This window comes from Alnus glutinosa, chromosome 9, assembly GCF_958979055.1.
Source record: "Alnus glutinosa chromosome 9, dhAlnGlut1.1, whole genome shotgun sequence".
NCBI lineage: Eukaryota > Viridiplantae > Streptophyta > Magnoliopsida > Fagales > Betulaceae > Alnus > Alnus glutinosa.
Window position 1 is genome coordinate 23,318,892 of NC_084894.1, and position 21,554 is coordinate 23,340,445.

The 21,554-nt window shown below is 39.2% G+C and overlaps 2 protein-coding genes across 3 annotated transcripts; one reads left to right on the top strand and one right to left on the bottom strand.

Moving 5' to 3' along the window:
• Nucleotides 1-2,445: 2,445 nt before the first annotated feature.
• LOC133878079 (tropinone reductase homolog At5g06060-like) lies at nucleotides 2,446-4,210 on the top strand. Its single transcript, XM_062316571.1, has 5 exons — nucleotides 2,446-2,647; nucleotides 2,946-3,153; nucleotides 3,256-3,472; nucleotides 3,566-3,672; nucleotides 3,874-4,210. The coding sequence occupies exons 1-5, from the start codon at nucleotides 2,559-2,561 to the stop codon at nucleotides 4,054-4,056; spliced, it is 804 nt and encodes a 267-aa protein (XP_062172555.1). The 5' UTR covers nucleotides 2,446-2,558; the 3' UTR covers nucleotides 4,057-4,210.
• Nucleotides 4,211-5,500: 1,290 nt separating this feature from the next.
• Nucleotides 5,501-20,334, bottom strand: LOC133878080 (uncharacterized). Of its 2 annotated transcripts, none has more exons than XM_062316572.1 (3): nucleotides 19,951-20,334; nucleotides 13,792-13,895; nucleotides 5,501-5,730 (listed from the first exon to the last, which is right to left on the bottom strand). In XM_062316572.1, the coding sequence occupies exons 1-3, from the start codon at nucleotides 20,059-20,061 to the stop codon at nucleotides 5,712-5,714; spliced, it is 234 nt and encodes a 77-aa protein (XP_062172556.1). In that variant the 5' UTR covers nucleotides 20,062-20,334; the 3' UTR covers nucleotides 5,501-5,711. The 2 variants fall into 2 exon arrangements, with proteins under 2 accessions (XP_062172556.1, XP_062172557.1); XM_062316573.1 differs by lacking the exon at nucleotides 5,501-5,730 and adding an exon at nucleotides 6,098-6,278.
• Nucleotides 20,335-21,554: the final 1,220 nt, after the last annotated feature.

The window sequence follows — 21,554 nt, forward strand, 5'->3', positions numbered from 1 at the left end:
CACACTTTCACAGAGAGATTGAGAGTTTTGTGTGTGTATAAAAAGAATGCCTACCTTGCAGAAATTCAAGGTCCTAGTGACGCAGGGCGCCCTGGTGGCCGCAAGTCCGACGGCGAGCCCGGTCATCTAGCTCCGCCTGCCGCAAGACTCTCCGCATGCTCCTCAACCGCATCGACCGCCGAGGCCGGTTCTCCTGCCGGGACGAATCGTCGGAGGTCCGCGGCATGGACACCGATCCCAATCGCACGCCTCCAGAGAAGGCGAAGAGAAGAAGAAAGAAAATGGAAGAAGAAGAAGAAGGGGGGCGGCGTTGAAGACTTGAACGAAAAAGAAAAGAAGAAGTTAGGGTTTTTGTCTTTTGTGTTTTTACTTTTTATTGTTTAGCTAATAATAATAATAAATTAAAAAAAAAAACCATAATCGTGTCTAACGGGTCACCCACAGGTGACCCGTGACACGACCCGCCAAGCCAATATAAACGGGTCATAAACGGGTCGACCCGTTTATGACCAAAACCCGTTTAAGGTAAACCCAAACCCGCTAATTTCATGTCGTGTTCGTGTCAGATTATCGGGTCGTGTCAAAATTGCCAGCCCTAGAAACCTTTGCTTTGATTGTTATGAATCTATGACATTTGTTTATTGAAACTTTTGGAATGATTTTTTGGTATAAATTTATGACAAAGATTGATTGTATATTTTGTTTGTTGTAAGTTCTAGTTTGATTGTTATGAATCTATGTCATATGTTTAGTGAAACTTTTGGAATGATTTTTTTGGTGTTTGTGATTGTTGATTATTGATAAAAATTAAAATTGTTGCAATTGTATTGATTATGGATTGATAGAATTATAGTAAAATTGTTGTTAAGATTGCAGAGTTTTGGATTGCGGATTTTTTTTTTTTTTTTAAAAAAATATGCCTAAATTAGTGGCATGTCCATATTGACACGCCACAATATATGTAGTGGCGTGTCATTCTGGCACACTACTAATTATATATTGTGGCATGTTGTTTTGACACACCACAAATTAGGAGCGTGTCAGAACAACACATCATTACATATAATAGTGGCATGCCGAAAAGACACGCCACTTTTTAATTATTTGCTCTCACATATTATTTATATTCCGTGGTTGATATATTTTCATAGTTCATTATCTAACACAACCTTTGAAAATCAAAACACTAGTTATAATAACAAAAATTATTCAAACACAACCTTAAAATCAAAACACTAGCTACAATAACAAAAAGCAATCAACCTCAAGTTAATAAAAGTTACTTTCTAATAAAGTTATGAAATTATGAATACAACTATTCAAAAGGTGTGGATTTGCTAGGACTATCGATCTATTTCGGTTGTTGTCGTTTGATCCGGATGGGCAGCTCCATGGTCTTGATCAACCGTATCAACCTGAACTGCAACACCTACAAATGATAAAACAAACAAAGTTAGCAAACAAACCACCCCAATTTTGTTTTCTTTTTATAAAATTAGTTTTTTAGTAATTAATAATATATATATTTTTTTAATATATTTTTCCCAATAAAATTCAATTCAATTCACACTCCCAAACATCTATTTCAAATTTTGTTTTAGATTCTCTAAAACATTTAAACATAATTTTAAAAAGCAAATTTTCTCGGTATTCACAATTTTGAATATAGTATAATATAATAATAATAAAAAAATTCGAACACCCAAACGAGCCCAATTTTTTGACCTCAGAGTGCAAGTCTTGGTAGTTTGGTAAGTCATTCAGAGAAAATGTTGTAGTTTGAGGAGCTAAATTGTATTTTTTTTTTTTCCCATACTCTAATTGCAAAAGTGATGAAAGATTAGAGATTATAAGTGAAGTTCTCCCTTAAAAAAACAAAAAAGTTGAGTGGTTGGGTCAGTATTTATTTGGGTGGCCAAACCACCCCATACGATAGTGGCTAGCCGGGGTGGGCTGACCACCTGATCACTCTCTCTCTCTCTCTCTCTTAAAAAAAAGTTTGTTGTAATTTTTTATTTGAAGGACGAATGGGAAATTTTAAATCCTAAAATTGGAATATTTTCGGTATTTCTTCAAACAATAAAAATAAAAAAAGACTTGCAAGCTCACATGCATCGTTTTTCGTTCATTTATTTTAAAAAAAAAAATTGGAGAAAACATGGTGACTCCCCAAGCCACCATGTTGTTTTGCCCCTGCACAAACGGTAGTTTGCAACAAATGTAAATGAGGTGTCAATTCCAGGGGGTTGAGAGTTTTTTTTTTTTTTTTTTTTTTCTTGATTCCTTTAAAAATAAAATAAAATATGGGCTTCTAAAAATGTTGCGCTTATTCCAATTAAAAGTTTTTGATAGACGACAAAGGCGGCTATCGAGATGGACGAAATTGATCAACCTAGAAGTTTCAATCAATCACATGACAAAAATGGGTGCCAAACTGAATATAAGTATCTCCGCAGAGAACTAGGGACAGCATCCGAGCTATTATCATCATAGAACGTACCTGTTTGAAAAGCTAAAACATTAGTGATAATATTGTTTGAGGTGGTCGTTGCAGTGATATGGCTCAGGTTGATAATCGTGGCAAAGATGGTAGATGGTCTCTTGAGGGAACGACAGCTCTTGTCACTGGTGGAACCAAAGGAATCGGGTTCTTTTCTTTCTGCTCTCTCTTTTACTGGCTCTTATTTTCAGATTAGGAAAGGAAAAAGATGTTTGCTAATTGAAGATTTGATTGAGTGATCAGATCATGAGAAATGGGTCTATTTACACGACTTCACTGTCGTAAATTTCATTAATTGTTCATCTATCTTTTGTTTGGGCTTTCTATTGGCTCTTGCTGTATGCAGCCTATATATGGCTTAGAACCCGTTGCTTGATGCTGTGCGATACAAAGTTCTGCTTTAATATTTGCTCTGCCAAGTTTTATATATATGTGTTGTGATTAGGTATGCTATTGTGGAGGAATTGGCTGGGCTTGGGGCTACCGTGCACATATGCTCTCGGAATGAAGCTGATATTAATAAGTGTGTGCGCGAGTGGGAGGGGAAGGGCTTCCGGGTCACTGGTTCAGTCTGTGACATTTCTTCTCGGCCCCAAAGAGAAGAGCTCATAAATACAGTTTCTCATCAATTTCATGGCAAACTCAATATTCTTGTAAGTCTTTGGTGCTCTCCTTTACTCATTAAGAAGAAAGTGTGTTTGATTAAAAAAACACTGAATTAATTAATTATTTCTAACAAGTACTTAACTTTATAGATAAATAGTGTGGGAACAAGTATTTATAAACCAGCCCAAGAGGTGACAGCTCAAGATTTCTCATTCATCATGACTACCAACTTTGAATCTGCTTATCACCTGAGCCAACTTGCACATCCTCTTTTGAAAGGATCGGGAGCAGGAAGTATTGTTTTCCTTTCTTCCATGGCTGGGTTGTTGTCAGTTGGTGGTTTATCCGTTTATGGAGCAAGTAAAGGTAATATATATACTTATGCAATTTTATTTTCTTTCACAGGTCATGGATTGTCAATTTACGAATTATGTGTGTGAATTTTCATGTCTTGTGCAGGAGCAATAAACCAACTTACTAGAAGTTTGGCATGTGAGTGGGCACGAGACAATATCAGGACCAACTGTGTTGTACCTGCGGCCACAATGACTGCTTTACTGGAGAATGTAAGCACATTTTTCTTGTTTTTTAGAATATTAATTAAATTTACTATTTTTTATAAACTTAATGATGATTTCACATTTTATTTAATCGAGTCAAAGATTTCGAATCTTGTCTCTATCAATTCATTTCTCCTTTTGTTTTGGTTCTTTTTATTATTTTGTTCTCTTTTAAATCCTTGCGCTTACTTCCTATGACTATTATAGGCACTCAAAGAGAATCCTAAAGCCATGGAACTTTCAAATTCGCGGACTCCTCTTGGACGACCTGCGCAGCCAGAGGAGGTTTCATCCATGGTAGCGTTTCTCTGCCTACCTTCAGCCTCTTACATAACTGGACAGATAATCTGCGTTGATGGAGGGATGTCTGCATATGGATTGGATCCCTAGAACAATTACAGATATTCAGATATAATAAAACCAAGTTTTGAATAAATTTCCCAACTCCAATTGTTCCTTCAATTCGAATTATATGTCTTTTTTATATTTGTTTTCTTATATCTCATAATATAAGCTTCAACAGAGCTTGTCTTTGGTTTTATCACTTCTAAATTGTTCCACCTATACTACAGGGATAACTTCACTTAAGGATACCGAATTATCGACTTATTTGACTTAAAAATATTGAACTTCAAAACGTATCAAAGTAGGATATTTAATTTTTTAAATGTCTCAATTACAGGTACTCCATTTAAATTTGCTGTTAAATTCTGTCAAAACTTTTCAAATCTAAAGTACAAAATTTGGAGACAAGTTTCTATCATAAAATATGATACAATATCTTCTCAACTGTTTATACCCAATAGATGAAATCTACAGTACTAACGATGGAGATAATATAATCAATTACCTCTCTAGAAATTACATTGCAATTTGCTCAGCAAAACCAAATCCAACGAAGTCGGTGTGCCGGAAGAAGTTGGATACCAAAATCACCAATTAATCTGAGCCACGAAAATCTTAGAGAAAATCCCAAAGTCTCCATCGACCTCATGTTTCGTGGGGCTTTATCCAATCCTCTTGGTTTTTTTTAAACATTGCAATAACACTGTCGGAAAGCCGCCAACCTAAGTGCACAATTCTCTGGCATGGGTGGAGTTGTTCAAACTGAATTGAAACAGCTTTTTTAAACTATTTTGATGCTCTTTTTCAAGCTGAGTGTCTCTCGGGTTTGACTCCAAAAGTTACAGAGGACATGAATGTTTCTCTGTTGAAGCCGTGCACGGTGGAGGAGGTTTGTTCTGCTTTAATGTCTATGGGCCCTCATAAAGCTTGGAGACCCGATGAATTTTCTACAGTTTTTTACCAACAAAACTGGTCTAATGTGGGTGAAGAGGTTTGTACTGCAACTACTAATTTCATGCTGAAGGGTGGTATGGTTGAGAAAATAAATTATACATATATTGTTCTCATTCCAAAAAAACCCAACCCTATTCAATATCGGATTTTAGGCCTATTAGTTTGTGCAATGTTTTATACAAACTAACCTCAAAAGTTTTGGCCAATCGTCTCAAAGCTGTTCTCCCTGTTATAATCTCTCCTAACCAGAGTGCGTTTATACCAGGGAAGTTGATTTCTGATAATATTTTAGCAGCTTATGAGACTTTACATTATATGCATACTCGCCATTGGGGTAAAACAGGTTATGTAGCAGTGAAACTGGATATGAGTGTGACGACCCGTTTTTTTTTTTTTTTTTTTTACAAATGCAAAACGAGTCATCGCAGTGGCACGACTTCGTGTCGCTCAGCCAACATATGGCACATGCCCCATAATATATATCTGATACACAGAGTTATATATACAACGGAATGCATCATGATACCATCAAACATAGCGGAAAATCTTAACCATAAATAAACTTGTTGTCTATACAAAAGTGAGCCATAACACAAGTCTATCTGTTTAAGGCCTAACTACATATAACTATTACAAAAGAATAGCCTATACAAAAGAATACGTGACACATGCGTCACAAGCCATAAACTAAAGTTCACAAAATAAGGACACCATAGTAGTAACCCAAATAGAACGCTACCGGATCATCATCCGCCACATGAGTACCTGCAATCATAGGAATATCATCTACACGGTTGTGGTGGTATCCACATCCGTATAGGTGAAAGAATGAGTTCACCGTCTTTGTATAAAACATACTAAGACCTCAATGATATTAAACTAACTGAGTTTTCACAAAGAACCAATCTTTATTTTATTTTTAGTCATGCGAGCACTATATCAGCCACAACTTACCAATAGTTAATACAGTAAACATTGACTATTCAGAAAACATTTAAAACATACTATATAGCTGCGAACATATATAGAGTTCCAGTCTATCGCTCAGAAGACTCTACATATAAACCCCTCTATAATAATATTTTTCAATGGTGCCTCAAAAATATGCGCACACGATCACTCCATTATAGATATCTCGTCTACACATAAGTCTTAAGCAATAAAATATGGCATCTTACTCTTCCATACTAGGATATCATCCTTCAACATAATACTCGCAACACCATCTCTAATCGTATTTCAGCTTCATGCTTTGTACGTCAGTAGATCATGTGAGCACTAAAGTTAAACTCAATTATGCTAACACATCTTTCCTGAAAAACAATAACAATCAACCTTCTTACTCATAGACATGCCATTACTCGTACTTAGGCAATCATAAATCCATGTACATTCAAGTTCGATGTTTCTTAAACACATGCACCCATCCGATAGAAATATATATATATAAGCGTTTTTCATTTAAGACACTTATGCATACAAACACGTCTGGTAAAAATTACTCATAACATAAAAACATCACTCATAACAATGCTATATATGATATGCTTGAAACTCTGGGTTTACTGGAGTTTAGGTCCCCCATGATGCTGAGAACTGCTGTTTAATTGTGTTTACTGGTGTTTTACTGCGTTCTGTTACTGTTGTACTGCTGTTGTATGTATGCTCTATACTACATGCTCTATGCTCTGTGCATGACCAGTATATGTTTCACTACTGTATCATGCTGTAAAATCGTGTAGTTGCTAAATCATGTTTCTTTCAAACTAAACAAATCCAACATTTTTTCAAATACTTCGAAATCATTCAATTCGTAGTTTTTTCATAAAACATAAACAGTTTCAACATGACATGTTCTCAAACAATTTGTATAATTTAAAACAATTCAACACTCTTCACTCATGCATCAATTCTTAGACATCATTGATATAATTTGAACATAATCGAAACTAATCAAATTGTCCAAAACATATATTTCATCATATGGCTGGTTCGGTTTCATAAACAATATATATATTTTTCTCAATTTATTACATATAAAAAATACATATTTTCTCAGTGAGTAGAATACTCACCTTAGATCGTTTGTACTCCCAATTTCCAAATGACTCTAAGCTCAACCGTAAAGTGCTGCTAAAAATACAATACATTGCATTAATTAGCATTCTAACTAATAATCACACTATGTAGCATTTTGAATCACTCAAAAAGCCACTTTGCTAATTTATCCATTAAACTCTAAAACTTTTAAATATTTATCCAAAATCTCTAATCACTTTAATAAACCCACTATTGCTAACCCATAAGCATTACTTAGGGTTAATCACAATAATATAACATTTTAACAAAATACCCAAAAACTAATGTATATGGAAAACTTACCAAAAATTCGCTAAGCAAAGATCAAATGCTCGGGAAGCTCCTAACAACTCCAAACCACACCAAACCTAGAGAAAACGCCAAGTTAAACTCATTTCTACAAGATTTATTAAAAATCTCCAAAATTGCGAGTTTAACGATTTACCTCAAAACGTTCCGTCAATACATAGAATGGGCTTCGAGAATTACGTTATCGAAGTCGAATTTAAAATTGGATGGCTGGATTTCAAGATATCACGGTTTTTAGGTGGAAAAACCGAGAGAAATTTGGAAGAAAACGGAGCTGCCGAGAAGAAAATGGCGTTTTGCCCTCTTTAACATCAGACCCGTCCGGACGGGCATCATAAGCCGCCCAGATGTGCGCTGTTTAAGAAGGCGTGCGCCATCCGTTATAAGCCGTCCTGACGCATTAAGTCAAGCGTCCAAACGTGCGTGAAATGAGGCGTCTGCCTTGTGTTGATAAGGTACTGTCCGGACGCGCCACATTAATTTCACATATTTAACTCGTTTTTCTCATTTTTTTTTTTTTTTCCATTTCCAATTCATTCTCTCTTATTTTCCTCTCATATAATTTATTTCTTTGGACTATGAAACATTCTCTGCGCGTCCCATTGTATTTTCCAGTTGTCGAATTAATTTTAGTTGTTTATCCCATTAAATTTATTCTTAAAATGACAAATAATATTCGGGACATCACAATGAGTAAGGCATATGACAGGGTGGAGTGGGGGTTTCTTGATGAAGTTATGCGAAGAATGGGTTTTCATTATAAATGGCGTAGATTTATCATGAAGTGTTTTTCTACGTACTGTCAGTTTTTCGGTTACTGTGAATGGCCAACCATCAGGTATTTTTAAGCCTTCTAGAGGAAATTGTTAAGGAGATCGGCTATCACCATATTTATTTATTATTTGTGCTAAAGCATTGAGTTCTCTTATTTTCCAAGCTGAGTTATCCGGATGTCTTACGGGTATTCCTACTTCACCAAGGGGACCTCGGTTAAGTCACTTATTTTTTGCAGATGATAGCTTGTTGTTTTGTAGGGCACTTGCAAGTGACTGGTGGCGGCTATCTCAGCTTCTTGAGTGTTATGAAAGGCTTCTGGGCAGCAACTGAACAAAGAAAAATCCTCCATTTTTTCAGTCATTATACTAGTCCAGAGGCAAGAGATTGTATTATCAGGTTATCTAGAATTCCTAGTACACAAAAGTTTGATAAATACTTGGGCCTACCAGCTTTGGTTGGAAAATCTCGCATCCAGGAGTTTAAAAGTATAAAGGATAGAGTATGGAAGAGATTACATGACTAGAAGACTAAATTTCTTTCACAAGTTGGGAAGGAAATTTTTCTGAAAGCAGTGATTCAGGCCATCCCAACATATAATATGAGTGTATTTTTACTTCCAAAAGGTTTGTGCTGTGATATTAATTCTATGATGCAGAAGTTTTGGTGGGGTTATAAAGAAAATGAATCTAAAATTCATTGGATGATAGAGTTTGGCTTAATGTTATGTAATGAACTTTCTTGATTTTGGATTGTTTTTGTGGAATTGATAGGAAATGAATAGAAATGGTTGATGAAAACGTAGGATAGTATATTGAGGATAGAATAGGCTGATTCGAGCCCAGCTGATTCGAGCTCAGCCAAAGCTCCAAGAATGGATGATTCGAGCTCACCCACCAAGGATCCAAGATTACACAATTCTGGAAACACACTAATGATCTTCGATAACTATCTCTACCCTCTCCTTAGCTTTTATACCTCATATATCTCTTAACTAACTAACAAAAGCTCAACTATTACAGTTATATCCCTCATACTATCATACCCTTACACCATCCACTCCTTCAAAGCACCTTCGGATAAAAAGAAAAAAAAAAATCGACTTACTCCACTAATACAAAACAGCCCAGAATAAAACTCAAGGTCTACAATGTAAAACGCACTCTACTAAACTCAAAATACACATAAAATGCATTAAGAGCAACTCGAAGCCTATAGTGCGTTGAGAGCTATCCTCCAACGTTTGTTCCAGCTGCTTCTCATACCAGCTGTCCAAATGTTTAGTCCCCTCACGCACTGCCCCAGGTACAAGATGTATCACAGTTGTGCCATTGGTATTTCTCATACTGCAAATTGTCTTTCCAATGCCATCTTACTGAACTCAACCTACACGTCACTGTCTCACGCATCGAACCCAACTCTCTTCTTGCAAGGTCTTGTTCCTGATTCACTGGAACTTCTCTTTGCTTTTGGACTATTTTCTCTACATGTCTGAAAATTTCCAACGCCATCGATGCTTAAAAACCACAAAATTCTTCCGAACATCACCACACCAAAAACCTATTGAATCCTTCTCTTCTTCTGAACCCGACCAAAAGAAATTCTGCCGCATCTTCAATGGCTGGGTTGAAGGAGGAGTTGATGTCGGCAAACGATTCCTGATTCCTGGATCAAAACTCCATTTGCCACATCAAAAGAAAAGGATTCCATCAAATTTGACATAAAAGCCTTTCCCATGAATCCCATGAGCGAAATTCTTAACAATCTGAATGCCGGAATCACCAACCAAGAAACTATTGTCCAATGCACCCAATGCCAAGCTCTGTATTCCGCCATTGGCTGCCTCCTCGAACTCCTCGTGCAAGTCTTGGCTCGCTCTCACCGGCGTCTTTGAATAGGCTTTGACCCTAATCATGGAATTAACTTTCCGAAACCACCAAGAATCTCCGTCTGTAATGGGCTTGTCTGCATCTTTCTCTAACATATCTTCATTCTTAATTTCTTGATGTTTCGCGTCGTATGGGTTCAAGGCCTCGTTTGGGTTCAAATCGCCTAAGCTGTTAAACATTAGATCATCGACACCCCCTAACGGCTTACGTATGTTCTTGATCTGCTTATTCTTTTCCAAGAAACTCTGATCTTTGCTTTCTGGAATTTCATCTTCAACTGATTCCACTTGAGGATCGGAAGCCACATATGCGTTCTCTTCAGGTTCTTGAAGATATTTTGGAACACCGGAAACTTCTAACTTTTCAATTGTCTTTCTTTCTTTAGATAATACATTTATGCCCTCTTCCAAAATTTCAGGTTCTTGAAAATCCTTGATTTTTCTTTGTTCCACTGAAATTTCATGTTGATTCTGATAATTCTGCAACTTATGTTCTGCTTCACGATGATGCCCAAATCTACTTTGTATTAGACTATTAGTCTCACAAAATTATTCCAATCGGTATCAATTGTAAAGACTCCCTTACGTTCCATTTCTACCAACCAAGTTAGAGCCTTACCTTCCATACGATACGAGGCAAACATATATCTGTGATAATCGTGTGGAGTACCATAATAGTTGAAACATTGGTGAATTTGGAACATCCAAGCCGAAAGATTCTGACCATCAAACTTGTGAAGACCCATCTGGGGATTGTAAAAAATTTATGAGGGAAAATGGAAGATTGGGAAGCAATGGATGAAGAATCGTCAGCTCTGATACCACTTGTAATAAACTTTCTTGATTTTGGATTGTTTTTGTGGAATTGAATGGAAATATTGATAGGAAATGAATAGAAATGGTTGATGAAAACGTAGGATAGTATATTGAGGATAGAATAGGCTGATTCGAGCTCAGCTAAAGCTCCAAGAATGGATGATTCGAGCTCACCCACCAAGGCTCCAAGATTACACAATTCTGGAAACACACTAATGATCTTCGATAACTATCTCTACCCTCTCCTTAGTTTTTATACCTCATACATCTCCTAACTAACTAACAAAAGCTCAACTATTACAGTTATATCCCTTATACTATTATACCCTTACATGTTATTCCTGATTTTCTTATTTCTGTTTTGAATTCAAAGCTTCATGCTTTGGTTATTTATGGCTTTTTAGGCTCTAGTTTGTAATCTTAATTATGCAATGAAATATCAATGATATTTTCTTAAAAAAAAAAAAGTGTGCAAGTTTTCTAAATCAAAAAAAAAAAAAAAATCATTTTTAGAAACTAAGACAATAAACTAATAATTAAAAAGATTCACAAAATCTCAAATGTAATGAAATCAATCACGTAAAAGAAAAAGCTATTCAGCAAAGATAACATTAATTTTTCCTTCTGTTTTCGTGTGCGTTTGGGACGGCAATTTCGTAAATAAAAAGTGTAATTTTAAACTAAATTACAGAAAATGAATTGTTTGAAAATTACATTTTTAAAAATTTAAAAAATTTGAAAATACAGAAAACTGCGTTTTCAAATCGCAGGCAAATGTGTGCTTTTTTGAAAACGCATAACTTTTAAAAGTGGGTTACGGGTAGATGGAAAAGGTGATTAAAAGTGGGATGAACAACCTAGGCTCACTAATAATCTGTTATCTGAATTACCCGACCGGCTAATTACTGAATTACCCGACTATTTCGGGTAGAAACTCGAAAACCCTATTTTCCGACACAAACCTTACCCGATATCCAGGCCTACCCAGAAAGTGGGACCACCCACTGCCTCCATTATAGAGGGTTTATCTCAAAAAAGAACATATGATTTTGGGGGGCAGTACCTTGTGTGTAGTTCCGCCCCTTACTTCACCTAAATGGAAAATATTCCATCATATAAGAGTCCCAAAGTCCATCAAATGTATGAAAGAGTAAACCTCCAATATTTGCGCAGAGGTTCAGCAAAAAGTGACAGCCAAACTGCACAGCTTCAAGAAGATCAGGACATTTCAGAAACATGGGGCCTCATTATACCATCATTGGTTCCAGATTTTCACCATAGCCCCTTCACTTCAGTTCACTTCACTTCAAATGTAACATTCTCATACATATAACCTACCTCGAGTTTGACTATTCAAATACTGCGTCCATAAAAATACCATGCAGCTTCTTTTTATCACTGTATTTTGCAGCAGTCACCTTCCTCACAGCTTCACAATCTAAAAGCTAAGTTCCAAGTCACTTGCCAAAAGAGGTCCTGTTGACAGCAAAAATTGAACAGAGTCGCAAACCCAATTCGCATTTTACGCAAATTTTAACCCAATTCACTAAATAAATAGCTAAATCTGCATCCTTGCTGTCCAATATGTAAATTATAATTCGCCTAGAAAGTCCCTCTAAAACCTTTCTGTTTTACGCAATATGAAGGAAAGAAAGTAGATTGGCAGAAAGTGAACTTCTTACCAAAAATGGTCTAGCACCCTCCAAGATCTCTCACACAGATGTTGCATTGATCAAAGCTCATGGAGGCAAACCAACAATGAAGAGGGAAAACCACCCACTCCACAACCAACACAGGCAACCCAGATACTATCAATCCTAGCCCCAAACAGCCAATCTAGGACATTATTAATTCAATTTCAAGAATGCTCAAATCCTTCACCTTCAAGTTTATCTCAAGATATCTTTATGCATACCAGGTTCACATGAATCCCATGCATCTGCTAACACACTTCACTTATTGCTAATGCCAACTTTATAAATCTACCCACTGAAAAGCACAGTTTTGTTAGATCATAAATACCTCTAATTAATTTTGCTTGTAATGTATCCATTATGATCTCTGAGAAACCCTATTGAATTTTAAGTGTCCATGCAACACTTTCAACAAGAAAAATATCAGAACTTAGAAAATCAAGAAGTTTCTCTTCACACATGACCTAACAAAAGCACTGAGCTTAAATTTGATGAACCAAATTCTGTAGATTTGAAAACATAATTCCTGTAACTACTTCTTAAACAGCAGAACTCCTGCCTATAAACATGAACAAGGGTTCTCAGCAGTTGACCCCCCCCAGCGACCCGAGCAGTGCCCAAAGAGTGAAATGTGGCTCAATATTCATCTTAGTCAACTTTTCTATGTGCAGCTTCTCCACCACAGGATGCCAGAACTCTATCCTGCGTTCTTAAAAATTGGACTCATCCACTGCATGACAACTGAGCATTAAATACCAAAGATGCAACCAAGACTGGTGACAAAAATTATACCAACAATATATCTCCAAAACCAAGATGATACTTTCAGGCCTCCCGCATAATGAACCAGGCTGGTATAAAATCCTCCTATCTCTCATCAAGGTTCAATGTGATAACATATAGTTACAAACTCTACAATAATATTCAGTATATGTCATTCACAAAAAACTTACTCTTCACAACCAACAAACTATATATTCAAGTAAAATCCTAACACCAAAACTCTGCCATTGGGTCTTTTTACTCTTTTAAAATTGATAGCTATGTTACTTATCAAAAAAAAATTGATAGCTATAACAAAAGCATGAAACGTAATTTCCATTTACACAAATGCATGATATCAAAGCTTCATCTACATGTACTAATTAGCTAAAACGAAAAACCAAGAGAGAGAACTGCGATAGACACAAATTAAGAGGCAACTGAATATATCCACTTTGTCCAATAAATAAAACAGCTTAAGAAAGTGCAGGAGCATCAACTTACAGGACCAGCCATATACCCCCAACCAAAGGTATAGCACCCCATAGCAACCCACATACAAGGGCCACCATTTGTCGAATCCAGTGCAACACATCTCCCAATTGATCCTGTGACAAATGAAGTGTAAAAAGCTAAATCATCGAATTATAAAATTCAAAGCAATTAGATGCTTATGACCAGCGCAACCATAAATCCATTAGCAAATAGTAATATATGTTTGAATCTGAAAGTGGATTAGTTAGATGGGTATCCCCTTAAGCAAGCTGAAGATACATATAAAGCTTTGCTAGCAGTTTCTGCTCAATCCATTCAGTAACTTCCACTATAAGAAATCCCGTTGACCGTTTCACACTTCCATTTCCATAATTCCAGCACCCCCACACGTGCTTTTACATAGAATCAAATTAAATTGAAAACCCAAATTCAAAAACCAAAAACGAAAGAATCATACAACTCGGAATCTCACACCAAAAACGCAAGATTCAAACTTTCCTTCCATTTCCAGCATTTTGTAATGGTTATGATTAGGGAAGGAGAAAAGAGCAATCAAAACAGAGAAAATTGGAGAAGATGAGGATAGTTCACTAGCTGAGGGCACTTTGAGAGGCCCAATCTCTCTGGAAAATCAACAAGCTTCAGTATTTTCTTTTCTTCCCCCTCTCTAGCCGTTGCTATTCCTCTTAAATAAGCAATTCTGTTAGAAAATATTCTAACAGAATTGGGACAGCTCATACGATACCCTACAGCTCACTAGATACCAAAAGCTTCTAGAATGCAAATTACAAGAGCAAATTTAACATGGACGCATGCTATACAGGATATCAAAACGCCCAAGTATAAAGCATAAAACGCAGGAACTTAAAAGAAAACCCAATTGCTGCTATTCTTCTGGAACATTCACTGCAAAAGGTGGGCTGGGCTGCTACTCCTCTGCTGGGCCCATAACAGGTCCTCCCCCTTTAGAGCACCTTGCCCACAAGGTGGGGAAACTGCTGTTGAAGCATCCATAGAGACTCCCACGAATCTTCTTCTGCTGATGTGCCAGCCCAGTGAATGAGGACTTCAGTAATGGCACGACCCCTCTGTTTGGTTGAACGACGATCCTTTATAAGTTCAGGTTCAGGCAGAATTTCGCCCTTGTCATCAACAGGAGGGAGAGTGGCTAAGGGAGTGATTTTGTGGCCAAGCTTCTTTTTCAAGCATGAAACATGGAAAATAGGATGCACCCGAGCAGAAGAAGGGAGGTCGAGTTTATAGGCAACCTGGCCGATGCGTTGGACCACCTGGAAAGGGCCAAAAAATCGTGGTGATAACTTCAAATTCTTCCGAACAGCCATGGTCTTTTGTCGATACGGCTGTAAACGGAGGTACACCCAATCTCCAACTTCAAATTCCCTCTCCGAACGATTCTTATCCGCATAAACCTTCATGCGATTTTGGGCTAGCTGCAAATTCTCCTTAAGTGTGTTGATAACAGCATTGCGATCCTGAAGCTGAGTGTCCACAGCCAGGTTAGCTGAGGTTCCAAGTACATAGGAGAGCAAAGAAGGAGGAGAGTAGCCATAAATAGCTTGGAAAGAAGTTAGGCCTGTAGAAGAGTGATGGTTAGTGTTATACCACCACTCAGCCATTGGTAACTAGATGCTCCAGGATTTGGGTTTGGTGCCCGCATAACAGCGGAGGTAAGTTTCAATGCACTTGTTGAGGGATTCGGTCTGGCCATCAGATTGAGGGTGATATGCTGAACTGAATGCAAGAGAAATACCCTGTAGATGAAATAATTCCCGCCAAAAAGTACTTGTAAAAACTGGATCACGGTCTAATACAATGGTATTGGGCATACCATGAAGTTTGAAAATGTTGGCAAGGAAGGTGTGGGCAACTGAGGAGGCTGTATAGGGGTGGGATAAGGGAATGAAATGGGCATATTTGGAGAATCGATCTATGACAGCTAGAATGATTGAAAATCCATGGGAAAGGGGCAAACCTTCAATGAAATCCATAGAAATATCGGACCATATGCGAGTGGGAATTGGGAGGGGTTGTAGAAGCCCTGGAGGATGGATTGTTTCAGGTTTGTTGGCCTGGCAGATTTCACATTCACGAACATAACGCTTGATGTCGCGACGCATACCACTCCAATAGAAGTCTTTTTTCGCCTGATGGACGGTCTTGTGATAGCCGGAGTGGCCAGCACTGGGGTTGGCATGGATAAACTCCAATAATTGTTGCTGAAAGGGTGAACCTTTGACAACCCAGATACGACCTTTCATAAGGATGAGACCTTGCTGCAGCGTGAAACCTTTCGGTGTGGGAAGGCATTGTTGAAGAGAGAGCAATAGGTGATGTGCGGCGGGATCATGGAGGTAAGAGGCCTTTAGGTCAATAATCCAATCTGGAGTAGAGAAGGAAATCAAAGAAATGGAATAACTGGCCCTGAAATTCAGATCAATATCCAACTGAAAAATAGTGGCTGCAACAGCTTGAAAATCTTGGGGTTCATTCAACCGGGATAGAGCATCTGCAACCATGTTTTCCTTACCCTTTTTGTACTCAATAACAAAGTTGTAGCCTAACAACTTGGAAATCCACCGCTGCTGGAAAACCGTAGCTGTGCGTTGCTCCAACAGAAACTTGAGCGCTTGCTGGTCGGTTTTGACAGTAAAAGAACTACTCAGCAAATAGGGGCACCATTTTTGAACGGCAGTCACCAAGGAAAGGAGTTCCTTTTCGTATGTAGAGAGGTTCAAAGCTTGCCCTTTGAGAGCTTGGCTGAGGAAGGCAATTGGATGTCCCTCTTGCATTAACACCGCCCCAATCCCTTTACCACATGCATCACATTCGATGGTGAAGGGTAGAGAAAAATCTGGAAGCCGTAAAACAGGTGGAGAAGTAATGGCTTGTTTGAGCTTGAGAAAGGCATTTGTGGCTATAGGAGACCAAAGAAATGAATTCTTTTTTAGGAGAGCTGTTAATGGAGCAGCCAGCAAACCATATCCTTGGATAAATTTACGATAATATCCGGTAAGACCCAAAAATCCGCGGAGAGATTCGATTGTAGTAGGGACCGGCCACTGTAGCATAGCTTGGAGTTTAGAAGGATCAGCCCGAACTCCCTGGCTAGAAATAAGATGCCCAAGATATTCAATCTCAGAGACTCCAAACCTGCATTTAGAAGCCTTCGCAAAAAGACTGTTAGAGTGCAAAACTGTCAAAACAGTGTGTAAATGATGCAAATGAGCATCCAAGGAACGACTATACACCAGGATGTCGTAAAAAAAAACCAAAACAAATTTGCAAAGGAATGGCCGAAAAATGTCATTCATCAAGCCTTGGAAGGTGGACGGCGCATTTGTCAAACCGAAGGGCATTACGAGAAATTCGTAATGACCTTCATGGGTTCGGAAAGCCGTTTTATGAACATCATCAGGGTGCACGGGAATTTGATGATAGCCTGAGCGGAGGTCCAGCTTTGAAAAAATGATGGCGCCATGGAGTTCATCCAAAAGTTCATCGATCACCGGAATGGGAAACTTATCCTTGACGGTATCGTGATTAAGAGCACGATAGTCAACACACATACGCCAACTCCCATCGGCTTTGCGAACCAACAGCACTGGGGAGGAAAATGGACTTTGACTAGGTTGAATGACCCCAGAGGTGAGCAATTCCTGAACAATATGCTCGATTTCAGCCTTCTGAAAATATGGGTAACGATACGGTCGTACTGATACCGGCTTGTCTTCTTTTAGTAAAATCTTATGATCACGACTTCTTGGTGGAGGAAGCCCCTGAGGTTCAGCAAAAACTTGCTGAAATTGGTGCAACAACTGCTGAATAGAGTCAGGAACAGAAGAAAAATCTAAATCGGGCCCCAGAGAAGTAATATGTAAGAAGAATCCCTTGATAAAAGACAATGAGCATTTAGCAAATTGAGCACTATCCGCTAAAGAGAATTCTGTAGGGCTAAGACCTTGTAAGCAGACCTTGTGACCAGCCAGTGTATATTGTAAGGTAAGTTTGGAAAAATCCCAAAGGACTGGCCCTAATGTGCGCAACCATTCAATACCAAGCACCACATCACACCCGCCCAATGACAGAAGATAAAAATCAGTAGTGATAGCAGTGCCTTGAACATGTAATGTGACTGCGTTGCATTTCCCCGAACTAGAAACCATGTCTCCATTAGCAACACGAACCCTAAGATGCAAGGGTATGATGTCACCCAATGGAAGTTTTGTAAAACCAGAGGGGTCGATGAAGTTATGGGTGCTACCCGAGTCTATTAAAATGACTACACGTTTATGACGAATAAACCCAACCAAACGCATAGTCTTAGGGGCAATAGAGCCAGAGAGAGCATGAAGGGATATTTCAGGTTCAACAACCTCCTGAATAATAGGCTCTAATGGATCACATTTATCAAAAGGCTCAACAAACTCCTCAACCACAGTATCATCAATGATAGGTTCAGTAGCATGTAACAAATAAAGAGTCGGGGACTTACACTTATGGGAAGGAATCCACTTCTCATCGCAGTTGTAACAGAGTCCCTTTTCCCAACGTTCGCGCATCTGAGCCGATGAAATGCGCTGGATCGGAACAGTCGGAGATGTTTGAGGAGAGAATTGTGAAGAAGAACCACTGGACGGAGAAGAGACTCCGATGGATTGTCCCCAAGATGATTGGCGTGAAGAATAAGAGCCCCGAAAAGGTTTCCTGGAGGTAGTAAGGAATTCTTCTTGCAGCTTGGCCAACCCAAAAGCCGACACCAAATCTCAGGGAGCAAGCATTTGAAGAGGCAGCCGAATATCATCCTTAAGGCCACTAAGGAAACAACTGAGTTTGTTTTTGTCTGAGAGGCCACGGAGCCGGTTAGAGAGAGACTCAAACTGAGAAGTGTATTCGGCGACTGTAGAAGTGTGACGCAACTTCATCAACGATTCCATGGGATCATCATAGGCTGGATCGAAACGAACCAGCAGAGCTTGAATAAAAGAATCCCAAGTGGGAAATTGTCCAGCTTCATTAGCGTCCTGGAACCAGACCAAAGCTTCCCCTTCCATGTGAAACGATGCCATGCGAATCCTTTGATACAAAGGTGTTTGATAGTAGTCGAAGAATTGATTTACCTTATATGTCCAACCCGATGGATTTTCACCATCAAAGCGGGGAAAATCAAGACGCAGGGACCGAGTACGGATGTGGCGTTCCTCGCGGAAGTTGTCATTGAAGTCATCGTCATCCCGACCGTCATACCGGTGGTCCCGACCTGGACGACGGTCCTGGTCATAGTGGTCCTGGCGGGGACGTGGAGGAAGAAAGTCGTCCCTGTCCTCCCGATCATCATGGCATTCAAACCCAGGTGGATGACGGTCATGTCGACCCTGGTAGTAAGGAGGAGGAGGACCACGACCGTCTACTGGGCGGTCCTCTAGAGGTGGGCGAGTCTGATTCTGGAGGACCGTACGGATAAGGTCACTGAGATCATTGAGTTTCTGGTCGACAATGGCGTTGAAGGTCTGCTGCTGTGTATTCACTGTTTGTTGTTGAACCAAACCGTCATGACAATCTCGGAGAGATTCCTGAAGCTGAGCAAGGCGGGTACCGTCAGCCATAATAACAGAGTAAAAAAAAATTTGTGGGTCAAAAGAAGCGAAAACAGGGGAAGAATCGCCGGCTCTGATACCAAATGTAATGGTTATGATTAGGGAAGGAGAAAAGAGCAATCAAAACAGAGAAAATTGGAGAAGATGAGGATAGTTCACTAGCTGAGGGCACTTTGAGAGGCCCAATCTCTCTGGAAAATCAACAAGCTTCAGTATTTTCTTTTCTTCCCCCTCTCTAGCCGTTGCTATTCCTCTTAAATAAGCAATTCTGTTAGAAAATATTCTAACAGAATTGGGACAGCTCATACGATACCCTACAGCTCACTAGATACCAAAAGCTTCTAGAATGCAAATTACAAGAGCAAATTTAACATGGACGCATGCTATACAGGATATCAAAACGCCCAAGTATAAAGCATAAAACGCAGGAACTTAAAAGAAAACCCAATTGCTGCTATTCTTCTGGAACATTCACTGCAAAAGGTGGGCTGGGCTGCTACTCCTCTGCTGGGCCCATAACACATTTTCTCAGCTACCAAACGGAGTCAAATACCTTGTCCCAGGAGGCCTCCGGATCCAACAACTTGGTTAATTTGAATGGAGACAAGTGACCGTTCTGGTGTTGCTGCTGAAGATTGAACTTCACCGATTTCGCTTCTTTCATTCCGACAAATCAATTGGAACAATATTCAAAGAAAAGAAGAAAAAAAGACAGAAAAAGTACTAAAATCTCAAAACTCAAAAGGCTTCGACACGGATTATGAGGAAAATCGCTCCTTTTGTAGCTCTTGTTGCTGAGTACGTCGATAGCGAGGATCAGACCACTTTAGGGTTTTGGATTTGGCGGAGAAAGAGAGAGAACACTGTGGGAATCGAATAATTAATTGAAAAACAAAAAACAAAAAAGAATTGAGAAATGCTTTGGCTGTAGCCTGGAGATCTGAACTGATTGGTTGTGAGGGTGGAGATTACTCTTTTGTATAATGTTCCTGCTCCACTGGACGGCACGTCAGCACGTGATCGTGATCTGAGTGCTGTTCCATATACTGGCAACTCTCGTTGCGCCCATTATTAAATTTTCAGAAAAGAATTATTAAACAAGGATTAATTACGAGTTTTGGTCAGGACGGAACCTGTTAGGAAAAATATTAGTTTATCAAAACCCATCAAAATCATTTGGGCCCAACCGGTTCAACCGACCCGACCACCCCGACCACCTAACTCGGGCAGTCGACCCGGATACCTTGTAACACCCGAGTACGCGAGATACCATCCCAAGCCAAGGGTGCATTCCGAGCCGAGGGTCCATCCGAGCCGAGGATCCCATCCGAGCCGAGGGTGCATTCCGAACCGATGATCCATCCGAGTCGAGGATCTCATCCGAGTTGATGATCTCATCCGAGCCACAGATCACTCCGAGCTGAGAGTCCATCCGAGCCGAGGATCCCACACGACTCGGGTAGTTGACCCAGATACCTTGTAATACTCGAGTCCGCGAGATTTAAGGGACACGATGCATGATACATAACTAGATCGTGCGCCCGAAGTTTCTCCAACAACATGTCACCCATAAAGGATCGTGCGCCCGAGATAGGCGGTCATGGAACCCGAAATGTCCGTGCGCCCGAGGCCACGTCTTCCTCAACTACCGATCCCCTCACAAACCGGGAACAATCCTAACTGCTCTTCAATCTCTATAAATACCAGAATCTCTTCAGATATAGAGGTACATTCTATGCTTCTAAAAATTACTCTGCTCATATTGAACCTATCATCTAACTTAGGCATTGGAGGGGGATCGTCGGCACCCCTCGACGCAGTGTTTATTATTTTGCAGATCATAAAGAATAAGGTGAATCATCATCCGACACGTCACCATACTAGAAACTGTGTCAATAGTTTGGCGCCGTCTGTGGGAACGACAAATCGTTTCTTGCGAAAAAGAAATCCGCAATGGTGACTACGTCTATGGAACGACAACTCTCATCTGGTTTGAATTACGGCTAAATAATGGTTGATGGGTCTGCTTCTCTAACTCTTAGATAGTTAGATCATACATATCCTATTTGTCAGATCTGGATCCGAACAGATCTACATCATATGTGACGGATTTATATAGATCTACACTCTTATGTGATGGATTTATATAGATCTACG

Coding starts and splice junctions, on each gene's coding strand:
- LOC133878079 (XM_062316571.1), top strand. CDS start 2,559: ATGGCTCAGGTTGATAATCGTGGCAAAGATGGTAGATGGTCTCTTGAG. Junction 3,473..3,565: donor CGTTTATGGAGCAAGTAAAG/GTAATATATATA, acceptor TGTCTTGTGCAG/GAGCAATAAACCAACTTACT. Junction 3,673..3,873: donor TGACTGCTTTACTGGAGAAT/GTAAGCACATTT, acceptor TGACTATTATAG/GCACTCAAAGAGAATCCTAA.
- LOC133878080 (XM_062316572.1), bottom strand. CDS start 20,061: ATGAAAGAAGCGAAATCGGTGAAGTTCAATCTTCAGCAGCAACACCAG. Junction 13,896..19,950: donor CGGAGGCCTCCTGGGACAAG/GTATTTGACTCC, acceptor CATTTGTCACAG/GATCAATTGGGAGATGTGTT.